This window comes from Trichechus manatus, unplaced genomic scaffold (assembly GCF_000243295.1).
Source record: "Trichechus manatus latirostris isolate Lorelei unplaced genomic scaffold, TriManLat1.0 scaffold00233, whole genome shotgun sequence".
NCBI lineage: Eukaryota > Metazoa > Chordata > Mammalia > Sirenia > Trichechidae > Trichechus > Trichechus manatus.
In genome coordinates, this window is record NW_004444169.1 from 539,086 (window position 1) to 554,889 (window position 15,804).

At 43.1% G+C, this 15,804-nt stretch overlaps 1 protein-coding gene across 1 annotated transcript in view; it reads right to left on the reverse strand.

Moving 5' to 3' along the window:
• The window catches only part of SMC1A (structural maintenance of chromosomes 1A), a 46,867-nt gene extending 31,253 nt beyond the window's left edge, over positions 1-15,614 (reverse strand). Inside the window, exons 1-9 of the mRNA XM_004389118.2 lie at positions 15,425-15,614; positions 7,076-7,264; positions 6,873-6,985; positions 4,914-5,117; positions 4,591-4,829; positions 3,672-3,930; positions 3,441-3,581; positions 1,665-1,747; positions 1,301-1,508 (exon numbers count right to left, since the gene is read on the reverse strand). Of these exons, the coding sequence (XP_004389175.1) occupies positions 1,301-1,508; positions 1,665-1,747; positions 3,441-3,581; positions 3,672-3,930; positions 4,591-4,829; positions 4,914-5,117; positions 6,873-6,985; positions 7,076-7,264; positions 15,425-15,533 (1,545 nt within the window). The 5' untranslated portion in view covers positions 15,534-15,614. The remainder of the gene's footprint in view (positions 1-1,300; positions 1,509-1,664; positions 1,748-3,440; positions 3,582-3,671; positions 3,931-4,590; positions 4,830-4,913; positions 5,118-6,872; positions 6,986-7,075; positions 7,265-15,424) is intronic.
• Between the last annotated feature and the right edge of the window lie 190 nt (positions 15,615-15,804).

Here is a 15,804-nt window from a genome sequence, read left to right on the forward strand (position 1 = left end):
AGATTTTGTTTTAAAGTCTATTTTATCTGAGATTAGAATTGCCACTCCTGCTCTTTTTTGGTAGTTGTTAGCTTGATATATTTTTTTCCAACCTTTGATTTTTAATAAATTCACATCTTTAGACTAGATATCTTATATACATTATCTCAAATTCTCACAAGAACTTAGCAAAATAAATCTCTTTTACCATTTCACTCCCCCCAAACCAACAATGGTTCTCCAAGGTCTATCAGATAAAGGGAAAGGTCTTCAATGACAGGGATCAAGACTAATGCATCTTAACCTACCTACATAGCAGAGTCCTGGTGGCACAGTGATTAAGCGCTCAGCTGCTAACCAAAAGGTTGGCAGTTCGAATCCACCAGCTGCTCCTTAGAAACCCTATGGGGCAGTTCTACTCTGCCCTAAGGGCTGCTATGAGTCAGAATCGACTTGATGGCAATGAGTTCTTTTTACCTATGTAGTACAGAGCCTAACTTAGAAGAGAGATCAGGAAATATTTGTGGAACCAAGCTGAGTTGAATCCAAGGATGGGATTATAGCAATAGAGTGGGAGGGGACTACACAAGGGTGTAGATAACAGGAGGTGGGGATCACTGTGAGCCATCTTGAAGGCTGGCTACCACAAATAATAACTTCCTCATAGGACTGCTAAAAGGATTAAAGAAAATAATATTTATTATTATTAAGTGAAATGAAATAAATAATCCTCTAGCCCTAGTCAAATTTTGACATGACTGCAATCTCATGAGAAACTCTGAGCCAGAACCAAACAGCTAAGTCAGTTCCGGATTTCTGACCCTCAGAAACTGTGTAAGATAATAAATGCTTGTTGCTTAAGCTACTTAAAAAAAAAAAAGGCTAAAAATGGGCTGGCTGGTACATGCCAACAGAGCTCAGCAGAAGACTGCATGTACGGAACTTTCTGAATATGAAGGCCCCAAACCTACTTCCTGGGAGAATAATCCTGGCCCTGTAGCCCCTCCCCTTTCCAAAGTCTTCTCAGCTTCCCCACCTCCCATGGAGGAGTACACACAGCAAGACAAACCCTTAAGGAAGACACAACCGGTATGATGAAAAGAACATAAGCTTCAGAATCTGAACAAGTTGGGTTTGCAATGTAGCCCTTCCCTTTATAAACTGTGCTGCTTTGGTAAGTCATTTAATCTCTCCCAGCCTCAATTTTCTCAGCTGTAAAAAAGGGGTTAGAACCTCTGCCCTCACAGGGCTGCTGGGAAAATTATATGACAGTCAGTGTAAGAATAGGTGCTCAGGAAATGAGTTCCCTTTCCACTCTTACCACAGAGCCAGGATAAAGGCGCTTGATACTTTCCATGATCTCTGCCTTTCGCTGCTGGCGGCTGCTCTCCTGGCGGTCGATGCGGGCATCCCCCAGCTGCTCCATCACCTGGTTCAACTCCTTATTGATCTCATCAATACGCCGCTTGGCCATTTCCACCTCCTCTGTCAGCTCCCCCTCTAGCTTCTTTTGCTCCTCTAGGGACTGCCTACAAAGGGAGGTAACAGAGGTTACCTGGGCTGGTTAGAAAATATTCCTGCCTGAGAGTGACTCTAGGGGTCCTGCCTGGGAAGGGGCAGGACAGGCAGGGTCACAAGAATAAGCTTGGAAGTAAAGGAGAAGGGAAGGTGGCAGAGCCACATACTTGCTAGTGGTAATGTATTCCTCCAGTTTCTCAATCCGCTTCTGATTCTCTTCAATCTCCCGCAACTTTTGCTTGATCTTGGCCTAAGAAAGAGAAAAATATACTCCATTGCCAAAGACTTAGCAAGTTAACTCCAAGACCATAGCTTACTACATGCCCATTCATCCAAGGGCCCAACAGTCCAGGAAAATCTTTCACTAATGCAGGGGGCCTACTAAAAAGCAGACACGCACCATCTATGATACTCCCCTGGTCTCACCCCTTCGGGAGCAAGTGATTAGAGAAGAACAGGATACAAGGAAAAGATTAGTCCAAAGGACTAATGGACCACAGATACCAAGGCCTCCACAAGACTGAGTCCAGTACAGCTAGATGGTGCCCAGCTACCACCACTGACTGCTCTGACTGGGATCACAACAGAGGGTTCTGGACAGAGCTGGAGAAGGATGTAGAACAAAATTCTAACACAAAAAAAAAGACCAGATTTACTGGTCTGAAAGAGACTGGAGAAACCCCGAGAGTATGGCCCCCAGACACCCTTTTAGCTCAGTGGTGAAGTCACTTCCGAGGTTCACCGTTCAGCTGGGGATTGGACAGCCCCATAAAACAAAACGGGACCAATGAGGCACAGCAGTCCAGGGACAAGGACTAGAAGGCAGAAGGGGACAGGAAAGCTGGTGATAGGGAACTCAAGGTTGAGTAAGGACAGTGTTGACATGCAGTGAGGTTGTTAACCATTGTCATAGAGCAACATGTGTACTAACTGTGTGAGAAACTATTTTGTTCTGTAAACCTTCATCTAAAGTGAGAATAGCAGCACAACTGGAAGAACGTAATTGATGTCACTGAATTGTACATGTAGAAATTTTTGAAATGGTGTACCTTTGGCTATGTATATTTTCTCCAAAAAAAAAAAAGGTCCTCTAAGGTCAAGAAGGGACAGTGTTGACATATTGTGGGATTGTTAACCAATGTCATAGAACAGTATGTGTACTGACTGTTTAATGAGAAACTATTTGTTCTGTAAACCATCACCTAAAGTACAATAAAAAAGAATTAGAAAAAAAAAAAGTAGATAGACGGTGGTCTGTATGGATCTGCTAAATGATGGGGGCCTCTCAGGGTTCCAGAACCACTCACAAGTATTCTATCCAGCCCAGGCTATCTATCTTCCTTGCCAATCACGGAGGCTCAAACCAAGGCAAAGAAAGCTTTATAGGCCTTTCTGCACCTTTGTTGTCTCATCTGAAAAATGTGGGTAATCTCTACTTCATAGGTACACATTATGTGCTCATTACAGGATAGCTATTAATATGAATAGATACCTCACATTCTTTTAAAAATTTAAAAGAAGTGCTTAGCAGAATGTATAGAAGATTGTAGGCTCTTAGGACACTATAACAACTTCACATTATAATTACTATTACTATTATTGATATTAGCGAGGCAGTAAGTATACTTGATAAGAGCATGGACTCTAAGAGTTAAACTGCCCAGGTTCATATCCTGATTCCACCACCTAATTATTGTGTGATCTTGGATAAATTACTTTACCTCTGTGTCACAGTTTCCTCATTTGGAAAATGGGGATAACAGTGCCCTATCCCATGAAAGCAGTCATAAACGAGGAATTAAATGAGTGAATATATATAAAGAACAGTACCTGGCACAAAGTAAATGCTCGATACATGTTAGTTATTGTCATTATTGTTATTTCTATCACTGAGAAATCCTTTTCTCTGGAACATTATCCCTAATTTTGTAACTCATGCCCACCTCTGTCTCAACTTTCTTCCGCTCTTCCAGATCTAGCCGGTCCTGGTCAGCTTTCTGGTCTCGATTGAACTTCTCTAGCTCCTGGGCCAGGGTAGCTGCTCTCTTGCTGGCTTCTTCTTTCAACCGGTGGTACTTCTTCACCTGTTGGGGACAGGGAAGGAAGACAGGGATGACCAAGTCAGTCCATGTCAGCCCAGCAATCTCCTCCCCCTAACCCTTCTCAGGGCTTACCTGGTTCTCCTCCAGGGTCAAATCTCTGCCCTGACTCTGGCTCTCCTCTTCCATTCGTTCCTCAAACTCCTGTCGGGCTTTCTCTACTGATAGCATCTCCTTCTCCAGCTCATCCATGTCACCTTTACGCTTCTTGTAATGCTTCTGAGCATTCTGCAGGGACTTTTTGGCTGCTTCCAGCTTCTTGATTTTGTGAGAGGTATTCTCCTTCGCTTTGATGTACTGAGGCCGCTTCTGGTTCAGCTCTGAGTCCTTCTCCCTTTTGCCAGAGGAGAAAACCAGTCAACACTTTGGTAGAAGGGAGGGTTCCCAGGATGTTTACTCAAATATTTTTTTACTCTCCAGCCAGCCTCAAAGAATTGCCTAAAACAACAAGGGCCTGATGTCCCACAGATGCTCACTAAGGGGTAGTCTGACTACTTCCTAGAAGCTATAGCTTCAGTCTGGCATTCAAGCCACTCCACAACGTAAAGCTACTATCCCCCCACCTCAACCCTTGCCAGGCCAGGCCCCTCATTAACAACTCCCATACCCTGTGTTAACTTAGTTGTCCCTGTTTCTGATCTAATCTTTTCAAATCCCTGTCCTTTAAACTTTTAGTTCTAGTTTTCCTCTTCTAGAAAAGCCTTCCTGGTTACTCCAGTGGCTGGGTCTCCCAACTCTGGCTCTCATTTGGCAAGGCCACCACCTCTTTCAAGTTCTCCCTCTTCTGAGTACCTATCATACCCAGAGTCTGAGTACTTAAATACTCTATTTGACAAAAATGCAAGTTAAGAAATGTGCCTCATTATGGCCAAAGCAAGTCAAGGGGAAGACAGAGAAACTAGTATGGGCATTGGACTCAAGACTCAAAGGAACCCTAAGGAAGAGCATAGCCTCTTGGTTTCCCACAAATCACAGACCCAGGCCTGCCTCTTACTTGATCTCCTTCTCAATCTGCTGCTGCTCCCGCATCATTTTGCCCAGCTCCTTCTTCTTCTCCTTCAGCTCATCCTCTACCTTGTCCATACGTTTCTTGTCCTTCTCGATTTCCTTGTTCTTAGAGGCCAATTCCTTGTTGAGCTTCTCAATTTCCACTTCATTGTGGTAAAGCTTAAAAAGCTGCAGCTGTACCTGAGCTCGCACCACCTCATCCTTTAGGCGCTGGTAGCGGTCAGCCTGTGCAAATAGGGGCAGGGTGCATCAGTAAGCCACTGGTTCCATCCTGGCCCATCAGAGCCAACAGGTAGCCTGGCCACCTACCTCTTCCTTCTCCTGCTTGGCCTCCTTACGTTCAGCTGCAATGTTTTTCTTGCGATGGTAATTAAACTGAGTATCCTCTTCAGCCTTCACCATTTCCTTCTTTCGCTTGTCATACTCTTGGGCCAGCTCCCCAGAGCGACTGATCTCTTCAAATAGAGCTGTTCTCTCTTTGGGGTTCTTCATGGCAATAGATTCCACAGCACCCTAGTAAAGATCAAAACACTCCCCCCACTTAAGACCGCAGCCATTCCAGTTCCCCCTACCCACCCGCACTCATTCACTCAGAAAAAGTTTGCTGACCTCCTCACTGAGTGCCACATTTCACACTAGACTTTGAGGACACACTCCCTGCCTTTTGAGGAGCACAGGGAGCAAAAAAGAAACAAAAACAACATAGTATGTTATGTATATGCATATATGTATATAGATACATATACACACACGTACATACATGTATATACACATATAGATATACTTGGCAGTGTAGTGATTAAGAGCTCGACTGCTAACCAAAACGTCAGCAATTCAAATCCACCAGCCACTCCTTGGAAACCTTATGGGGCAGTACAGAAAAAGGGACTAAATGAAGCTTGTGGGTAGAGGGTAGAGATATCAATCTGGGAAGGCTTCCAAAAGGTAATGGCTAAGTTGAATTTTGGAAGCTGGGGAAGAACTAACCAAATCAGTAAGAGAGAAAAGGTTATTCCACGTAGAGGAAACACTATACAAAGGCCTGGAGGCCAAAGAAAGCAGGTAAATTTGAGGAACCATAGAGTGGTTTAATCAGGCTGGAGAGTTGGAGAAGAGTATTGGCAGATGAGGCTAATGAGGTGGCCAAGAACCAAATAATGGTGTTTCCTGAATGACAGGCTTGGAAGTTTGGATTTTATCCTAAGCAATAGTTCTCAAACTTTAGCATGCAGCATAATAACTTCAAGAGCTTGGTAAAACACAAATTGCTGTGCTCCTTTAAAAAAATCACCTATATGAGACCAAACGATCAACAATTACTTTAAAACAAAGATGAGACTGTAAGGGGGCAGGGAAATTAGACTAATGGAAATGGAACAACCAGAACGAAAATGAGAATGTTCATGCATTGTTAAGAATATAACCAATGTTACTGAACAATTTCTGTAGAAATTGTTGAATGGGAGCCTAAACTACTGTGTAAACCTTTGCCAAAAACACCATAAAAATTATTAAAAAACAAAAAAACCATAAATCGTTGTGCCCCATCCCAAAGTCTATGAGTCTGTAGTCTAGGATGGAACCTGAGAATGTGCATTTCTAATATGTTCCCAGGCGATAATGATGCTGCTGGTCCGGAGACCGCAGTTTGAGAACCATGATGAAATGCTTTAAGGAGAAAAGGGAGAGACAGATTTGTGTCTTCATAAGATGAACCTGACCTAGGGCATGAACTTGAAGGGGCCAGACTGGAATCAGGAGCCCAGTGAGGAAGCTGGTACATTAGCTCAAGGGAAAAATGATAAAGCCTGAGATGGAATAGACCCAGTGGGGGCAGGACAAGGGCTGGCAAAAAGCAGATATCCAATAATTGTTAAAAATGCCCACCTGGCCCCAAAACTATTGCCCTGAGATAATCTTTAAACCTTAAACCAAAAATATACCCTTAAGTCTTCTTAAAAACAATAGTTTAGCTTAACTAGCAAAGAATGTCTGCCTTAAGCATTATGCTCTTTTAAGATCTGTCTACAGTATATGGGATCAAATTGACAGCAGCAACTCAAAAGATTAGATCAGAACCTTAGAAGGCAGTGAATTTATGTTAATAGGGGAGGAACAACTCAGAGGAGATCGAGGATGGTTGCACAACTTGAAGAATGCAATCAATGTCACTGAAATGTACATGCAGACACTTGAATTGGTGTATATTTTGCTGTGCATATTCTCAACAAAGACAACAAAATAAAATATTTTTTAAAAAATGCCCACCTGGAAGACGAGGAAGTTACGAGCTTTGATGAGAATGCCCAACTTCTCTAATTCCTCACTGTACTCATGTAGCTGGACCACTTTGTTGTTGATCTTGTACTCAGAAGAACCCCCTGCAAAACAATGCATGAGCCAGCTAAGGGTCAGGCCTCCCTCCTACCCCAGTCAACTAGCCGGCCACCTCCCTGGCTAGCCTCACCCACCAACAATGACGCGGGCAAAGGTGCGGTCCTCAGCACCTTCCTCAGAGTATACCATGCTGACAAAAGCCCGGTTAGCAGCTGGCTTGCCTACAGGAGCTCCGTGGATCAGGTCCCGCAGGGTCTTTACCCGAAGGTTGCTGGTCTTTTCACCCAGCACAAAACTGATCGCATCCATGAGATTTGACTTACCTAAGGGAGGAGGGGACAAAGCAGAGGAGGGTAAATCAGGAAGAAGGGAAGGTGAGAGGAAAAGGAGGAAAGGAGACATTTAGAGGAACAGGAATGTCTCCAATCACTCAGTGCTCAGATTAATGGGAAGCGAGACTATTCCTTTTCCCCCATAAAAACTGGGCCCAGCCAAAGCCCTGTGTCAAAGACTTAGACAAACAGTCCCCTTGGTGGGCAGGAGAAGGAAAGGATGAAAAATCACCTGTTAAGGGTGTTGGAGAAATTTTGAAATAGACAGTGGTAATGGTTGAACAACATGATGAACATAATTAATATTCAACAAACAAAAAAACAGTTCCCTTGTAGTTAGTACTTAAAGCAGCCAGAAACTAGAAGCCTGTCTAAGGTAATGGTATATTCACAGAATGGAGTGTTCTACAACCTTCAATAACATGGGAAAATGCCTACAATAGGTGAAACAAGCAAGATACAAAATTCAATATACAGCTTGATCTCAACCATGTTTTCAAAAAAGGCATATTGTGATGCAGTATGGCATACAGAGCATCATCTATGAAGTATCTTGCCAAATTTGTTTAACCTGAATCTAAACAAGACTTCAGACCTACCCTTCAGTTTCCAGAAGTACAGCAGATAGAGGAACATGATGAATAACAACATGAGGAAACATTCAGACAAACACAGAATGTGAGATGTTCTATAAGACAACGTCTTAAAAAAAAGGTTGAGAGAACCATTCCAGAACACAAGAGATTACTGAGACAAAACCAAATGCAGTGCATGAACTTTGACTGAATCCTGGTTCCAAAATAAAAAAGATATTTTGGGGAGCAATTAGGGAACCCTGACTATAAATTAGATAGTGAATGACATGAGGACATTAATTTTCTTAAGGGTGAAAATGGTATATTGGCAATACAGGGGAATGATGATTTTAGGAAATGAATGCTGAAGCACTTAGGGGTGAAATGTCACTAGGGCTACAATTTACTTTCTAATGATTAAGCAAAATAGACATGTATGTTCGAGAATTATTGATTATCAAAACTTGGGGAGAGGGTAAGGCATAAGAAAACACAAACAGTATGACACTGGTTGCTTCCAGGAAGGAAACTAGGTAGCTGAAGTCAGGGAACAGAGGGAGGGAGTCACTGCTTTTTACTGTATATCCCCTTTGATATTTAAAAAATTTTATACCATATGCATGTATTAGCTATTCACATAAATAAACATGGTTTTTAACATTAAGACTGGCTGTCAGTTCAAACCCACCCAGTGCTGCTGCAGAAGAAAGGCCTGGCAATCTGTTTCAGTAAAGATTGTTGTTGTTGGGTGCTGTCGAGTTGACTGAGCCTCAAGTGACCCATGTGACCGAGTAGAACTGTCGCATAGGGTTTTCTTAGTTGTAATCTTTACAGGAGCAGATCAGCAGGTCTTTCTCCCATGGAGCCACTGGGTAGATTCAAACCACCAACCTTTCGGTTAGCATTACAGCCAAGAAACCCCTATGGAGCACAGTTCTACTCTATAACACATGGGGTTGCCATGAGTTGGAGCTGACGCGATGGCAACAGGTTTGGTTGGTTGGCTTTGTTTCTTATCTTTTCAGAAGTGGAGTTAGTTTTTACTTCCTTTTTATTATAATAAGGAAAAAAACCCACATTTTAAAAAAAAGTTTAGATGGGGGAGGGGACAGTTTAATCTCTGTAAATTCTACCTCATGACACTCCTCAAACATGTTACAATATCTGAACTGAGGACCTGATTTCCAATGCTTTTATAACCAAACCAAACCCATTGCCATCAAATTGATTCTGACTCAAAGTGACCCTACAGGACAGAGCAGAACTGACCCATAGGGTTTCCAAGGCTGTAATCTATACACAAACAGACTGCCTCATCATCCTCCCACTGGTGGGTTCGAACAGCTGACTTTCTGGTTAGCAGTGAGCACTTAACCACTGTGCTAACAGAGCTCCCAATGCCTTTGTACCCAGCCATAAAAATGGCACCCCAGGGAAGTCAGCACAACTGGACTAAACCAAAGCTAAGAAGTTTCCTGAATACAATCAAACACTTCGAAGGACAGAGTAGCAGGGGCGGGGGTCTGGGGACCATGCTTTCAGGGGACATCTAGGTCAACTGGCATAAAAAAGTTTATTAAGAAAATGTCCTGCATCCTCCTTTGGTAAGTGGCATCTGGGGTCTTAAAAGCTAGCAAGCGGCCATCTAAGATGCATCAATTGGTCTCAACCACCTGGAGTAAAGGAGAATGAAGAACACCAAAGACACAGGGAAAAGTACTAGCCCAAGAGACAGAAGGGGCCACATAAACCAGAGACTGCATCATCTTGAGACCAGAAGAACTAGACAGTGCCTGGCTACCACCAATGACCTCCCTGACAGGGAACACAACAGAGAGTCCATGATGGAGCAGGAAAAAGGTGGGGTGTAGAACTCAAATTCTAGTAAAAAGACCAGACTTAATGGTCTGACTGAGACTGGAAGAACCCCAGAAAGCATGGTCCCCGGACTCTCTGTCAACCCAGAACTAAAACAATTCCCGAGGCCAACTCTTCAGACAAAGATTGGACTGGACCACGGACCATAAAATGATACTCGTGAAGAGTGTGCTTCTTAGCTCAAGTAGATACATGAGACCAAATGGGCAACTTCTGTCCGGAGATGATATGACAAGGCAGAGAGGGTTAGGAGCTGGTTGAACTGACATGGGAAATTAGGGGTGGAAAGGAGGAGTATGCTGTCACAGTATAGGGAGAGCAATTAGGGTCACATAACAATGTATGTATAAACTTTTGTATGAGAAACTAACTCGAAATGTAAACTTTCACTTAAACTATAACAATAAAAAATTAAAAAAGATTATTATGAAGAATGTTAAAAAAAATGGCACCCCAGGTCCTTCCATGGAAGCAATATAGGACAGTGATTAAGAGCTTGAGCTCTCCCAAAAGACTTGAAAGCAGAAAATCAAAGAGACTTGTACACCAATGTTCACTGTAGCACTATTCACAATAGCCAAAAGGCGCCAAAAGGTAGAAACAACCTAAATGCCCATCACAGATGAATGGATAAACAAAATGTGGTAGTACATACATACAATGGAATACTACTCAGCCAGCAGAAGAAATGAAGTCTTGATACATGCAACAATATGGATAGAGCTTGAAGACACTATGCTGAGTGAAATAAGTCAATCACAAAAGGACAAATATTGTATGACCTCACATACATTAAAAAAAAAACAAAAGAAGACAAATGTATACAGACCAAAGTTTGTTAGTAGTTACCAGGGGCAAGACGGAGGGCAAAAGGGAGGATTAACTAACGGTGATGGAGAAATCACAATAAGGGTAGGGTTGCACAATTATCGTAATTGCTGCCAATAAGTTGTACACCTATAAAAAGTTGAACTGGCAAAAGTTTTGTGATAGATATATTTATAACAATGACAAAAAAAAAAAGAGTAGCTGCTGAGGCTGCCTATGTACAACCAAAAACCTCATAGGATTTGGTTCCTTGGTTTGGAGGTTTAGGGTCATGGTTTCACAGGACATCCCAGTTAACTGGCCTAATAATGTGTTTAGTGCTTCTGTTCTACCTCCTAGCTCCTTGTGTAGCATCTGGGGTCTTAAAAGCTTGCAAATGGGCTTCCAAGGCACAACAATTGGTCTCTATTTGCCTGGAGCAACAGAAGAAGGAGGAGAGTCAGGAATAGGGGGAGGATATGGAATGTGTGGCTAATGAGGCCTTTGCCAAGAGACCAGAAGAACTGGATGGTACCTGGCTACCTTTACTTAATATTTTTATCAAAGATTCCATAGAGGAATCCTGATCAAAAGGGAGAAAATGAAGAAAAGAATTTCAAATTCTCATAGACTCCAGACTTTCTGGAGCCATGGGGACTGGATGAGCCCCTGAAACTACTGCCCTGAGATAATTTTTAAACCTTAAACCAAAAATATCCCCTAAAGTTTTCTTAAAACCAAAAAATAGTTTAGTAAAAAATGTCTGCCTTGAGCATTATGCTCTTTTAAGAACTATGTATACGGGATCAAAATGACAACAGCAACTTAAAATATTAGATTGGAACCTTAGGGGGTGGTGAGTTTATGTTAATGGAAGAGTAACAATGCAGAAAAGGAGGGTGAGAATGGTTGCACAACTCAAAGAATGTAATCAATGTCACTGAATTGTACATGTAGAAACTGTTGAATTGGTGTACGTTTTACTATGGATATTCTCACCAACAACAAAATAAAAAAAAGAGCTTGGGCTCTCCCACTTCTAGGTATATATCCTAGAGATCTAAAAGAAGACACACTAATAGACATATGCACACCTATGTTCATTGCAGCACTATTCATAATAGCAAAAAGATGGAAACAATCTAAGTGCCCAACAAAATGTGGTACATACATACAAGGGAATATTATGCAGCCATAAAGAATAATGAGTTCTCCAAACATTATAACATGGATGAAACTGGAGGACATTCTGCTGAGTGAAATAAGTCAATCACAAAAGGGCAAATATTGTATGATCTCACTTTTATAAAAGGACAAGAATAGGTATATATACAGAAACCAACTTTCATTGGTTATTTACCAGGGATGGGTGGAGGACGGAGGGGGAATCATTCTCTAGACACTAGACACTTGTTATTTTTGGTGATGGGAAAGGTAACACTAAACATGGGTGAAGGGTGTACAACATGACCAAGGTAAATGATGTCACTAAGAAGTACACAAGAATAAAGGACATTTCTGGCAAACGTTATGACATATACAATTTTGCAACAACCAAAAACTATGTGTGGTTACGTATACATGTATGTATGTATATATATGTATAGATAAGTATGTGTACATATGTGTGCATATACAAGTGTATGCATAAGTACATGCACATATATATATACATGTATGTGTGTATATATATATTCACGTATACAAAAAAACACATGGGGGTACAGTTACGGATACTTTTTCTTAGACATAACCAAACACCTTATGGGATTGGTTTACTGGATTTGAAGGCGTAGGACCATAGTGTTGTGGGACAATTCGGTCAACTGGCATAACGAAGTTCATAAAGTTTATGTTCTACATCCTAGTTTGGTGAGTAGTGTCTAGAGTTTTAAAAGCTTGCAAGCAGCCATCTAAGATACAACTATTGGTCTCTACTCATCTGGAGCAAAAGAGAAAGAAGGAAACGAAAGGCTCAGAGAAGAAACTAGTCTACAGGACTAAGAGTCTACATGAACCACGGCCTCATCTACCCTGAGACCAAAAGAACTAAATGGTGCCCAGCTACCACTACCAACCGCTCTGATCAAGGACACAATAGACGGGTCCTGATAGAAAGGGAGAAAAATGTAGAACAGAACTCATATTCTTAAAAAGTCCAGACTTACTGGGCCAGTTGAAACTAGAGGACCCCCCAAGACTATCACCCTGAGATACCCTTTAAACTTTGACCTGAAACTACTCTCAGAGGTTACCTTTCAGCTGAACAGATTGGCTCATGAAATAAAGAATATCATCCATGAATGTTGTGCTCCTTTAAAAAATCATCTTTATGAGACCTAACAGTCAACATTTACTCTAAAGCAAAAATGAAAAGGGGGCAGGGATACTAGATTTCTGGAAACAGAACAACCAGAACAGAAATAATGAGAATGTTGACACATTGTGAAAAATATAACCAATGTCACAGAACAATTTATGCAGAAATTGTTAAATGGGACTCTAATTTACTATGTAAAATTTCACTGAAACACAATAAAATATTATTTAAAAAAAAAAGAGCTTGGGCTCAAGTCCAACAGACCAATTCCTAATCTCAGTTTCACTACATCTTAGCTGTATGACCCTGGGCAAATTGCTTAGTATCTCTAACCTTCCATTCTCTCACCTGGAAAATATGAGAAAACATGACTAATAGGTGAAGCATCTAAAACACAGCTTAGCACATAGTTCTCCGTTGGAATGGAAGGAGCTAGACTTTGAAGTATGACAGGCATGGCTTCCGATCCTGGCTCTGAGGACCACAGGCAAGTTATTACACCTCTTTGTGCCTCAGTCTCCTCATCTATAAAATGGGAACAATGGTATCTCACTGTGAGAATTTAAATGTAAAAATCCCAATAAATAAAGTACTTGACACACAGTAGGTGCTCAATAAATGACAGTACTATCTTAACAAAGGTCTGGACTCTTAGCTCTGTCTCCCTCATCACAGCAGGACCAGCACATCACACAGACCAGGAGTGAGTCATTTAGGCATCAATTTCCAACCTTCGGGCTTCTCCATTGCTTTCCAGGGATGACAGGAACATCTCACAACCAAAGGCCTCTCTACTCACAATCATTCAATATTGTAAACATTTTCATAACATGTTATAAGATGGACACTAGGGTTACAAAGCTAAAACGTTTCAAGGACTGTCTTCTTTGGGACACTCATAGACCAGTGATAAAGATACAAAAACATATACCATGAATACAAGACAAAAGAAAATAAATATTAATGTGTACCAAGTGACTACTGTGTGCCAGAGAGCAAGAGGAATTCACTCTCCAAGGAGAATCAAAAAATGCCTCGTGGAGATGGGCCTTGAAGAATGAGGAAGGAGGAATTAAGGATAACGGCCTTTTCTGCACAGCTGGGTATACAAACCTACCAATGCTGAGGGAACTGAATGCCAAGAGGTACATCCTGGCTCTTTCCACAGGGGTCACCCCACTAAAAGTCTAAGAAACTGGGGTGAAACCCCACGCATCAGCCCTCCAGGCCAGGCCAGTGTTTCAGGAGGAGGGGGGAGTGGTTTTGGCCCCCAGCGGACATCTGGCAATGTCTGAAAACATTTTCAGTTGTCACCTGGAGAGTGGGGGTGCCACTGTTATCTTGCAGGTAGAAGTCAGGGATGCTGCTAAAAATCCTTCAATGTATAAGAACATCCCCACAATTATTCTGCCCAAAATGTCAGTAATGCCGCTGCTGAAAAACCTTGCTCTAGGCAGAGAGCCACACCCAGGCAAGACTCCAGGGAAGGTATTAAGTATGAATTACAGTACTTCAGCCAAGGGCAGCCTCTCAGGTTAGGAAGTGATTCAGCTAGAACATCTCTGAGGTAGAGGAACACAGCAAAATTCCAAATGGACCACTTCTGGGGGTAGGTAGGAGGAACCCATAGTGTATTATTTAGAGATGAGGAATTAAGATACGGAACAGAGGCCTTATCTGACCACCCTTTCTAAAGACACACCCAAGTTACTCTACTACATCAACTTGCTCTATTTCCTTCATAGCACTTATCACAACCTAAAATTATCTTATTTTCTCCTTCTTTATTATTGTCTTTCCCCTGTGGACTGTAAGTTCCCTGAAAGCATAGACTTGGCTTATTCTATTCTCGCCCTTTCCACAGCACCTTGAACAGCTCCTGATATACAGTACGCATTCAATGAACATTTGATGAGCGAATTCCGGCTTCTGACGGTGTCAGTGGTAGGAAAGGGGCGAGTTCGAGGCACCTCACCTCTGAGGTGTGTGTTGTGGGGAGGAGATCGAGACCCCAAGCACCCTGGAGACTCAAACGCTGGGTCCGAGATTCAAAAGTGCCGCCTCGGGAGAAGAGTAAAAAAAAAAGGGGGGGAACTGGTGCTTACCAATACGAGGAGGGAGGGGGCGCTGAGCTGAGGCAGAAGTGTACCGTTTGGGACCAGAGGCCAAGGGAAGGATACCAGCCATCCCACGACCTCCGGAAAGGTCAAGTAAGGCGAGGGAAGCCGGATCGAGAGCGTCCGGTGGGGCCGGCGGCTGGCGGCCAACTCGGGACCTGCCACTTTTGGCGGGAGGGGGTGGTGGGCGGGGCAACGTACAGTTCGGCCCGTACCAGTCGGACCCGAGCGGGGATCGCACAAAGTACGGACAACTGACGCCTGGGGAAGAGGTCCGACTAAGAGCACCCGAGTAGGGAGAGCAGGTTCAGGCCGAACCCCTTCAGAAGGGGCAAAGAACACGTTAGGGCTCGCGACGTTTCAAGTGGCATGGGCTGGGTTGTACTACTCTGTCGCCGCCTGATAGGGGGTCCAGGCCGGGACGTGCGCGGGGCCGCAGCCAGGTTTATCTCACCAGAGCCATTAGGTCCAATGATGGCTGTGAACCTCTGAAATGGTCCGATGATCTGTCGCCCCTTGTACGACTTAAAGTTCTCGATCTCGATCAGTTTAAGGAAACCCATGACGGCGGAGGCGCCGGCAGCGGTTACGAGAGGCCGCGCCGTACGCCCTGCAACTCGGTAGCCCGCGCGGGAAACACCGCAGTGCAAGCCGGGTGGATGGCAAGCCTCGCGATAATGAGTCCAATCCACCGGGATTTCCGGTTTCCGTAGCGAGTGGGAACAAAGGGCGGGGCCTTCGGTCTAGCGTGGAAGTTTTGTTGATCCGTTGCCGGGGCGCGGGCTTACGACAGGCGTTTGAGCCCCACTGCTCTTTACTGTTGCCTTGGCAACA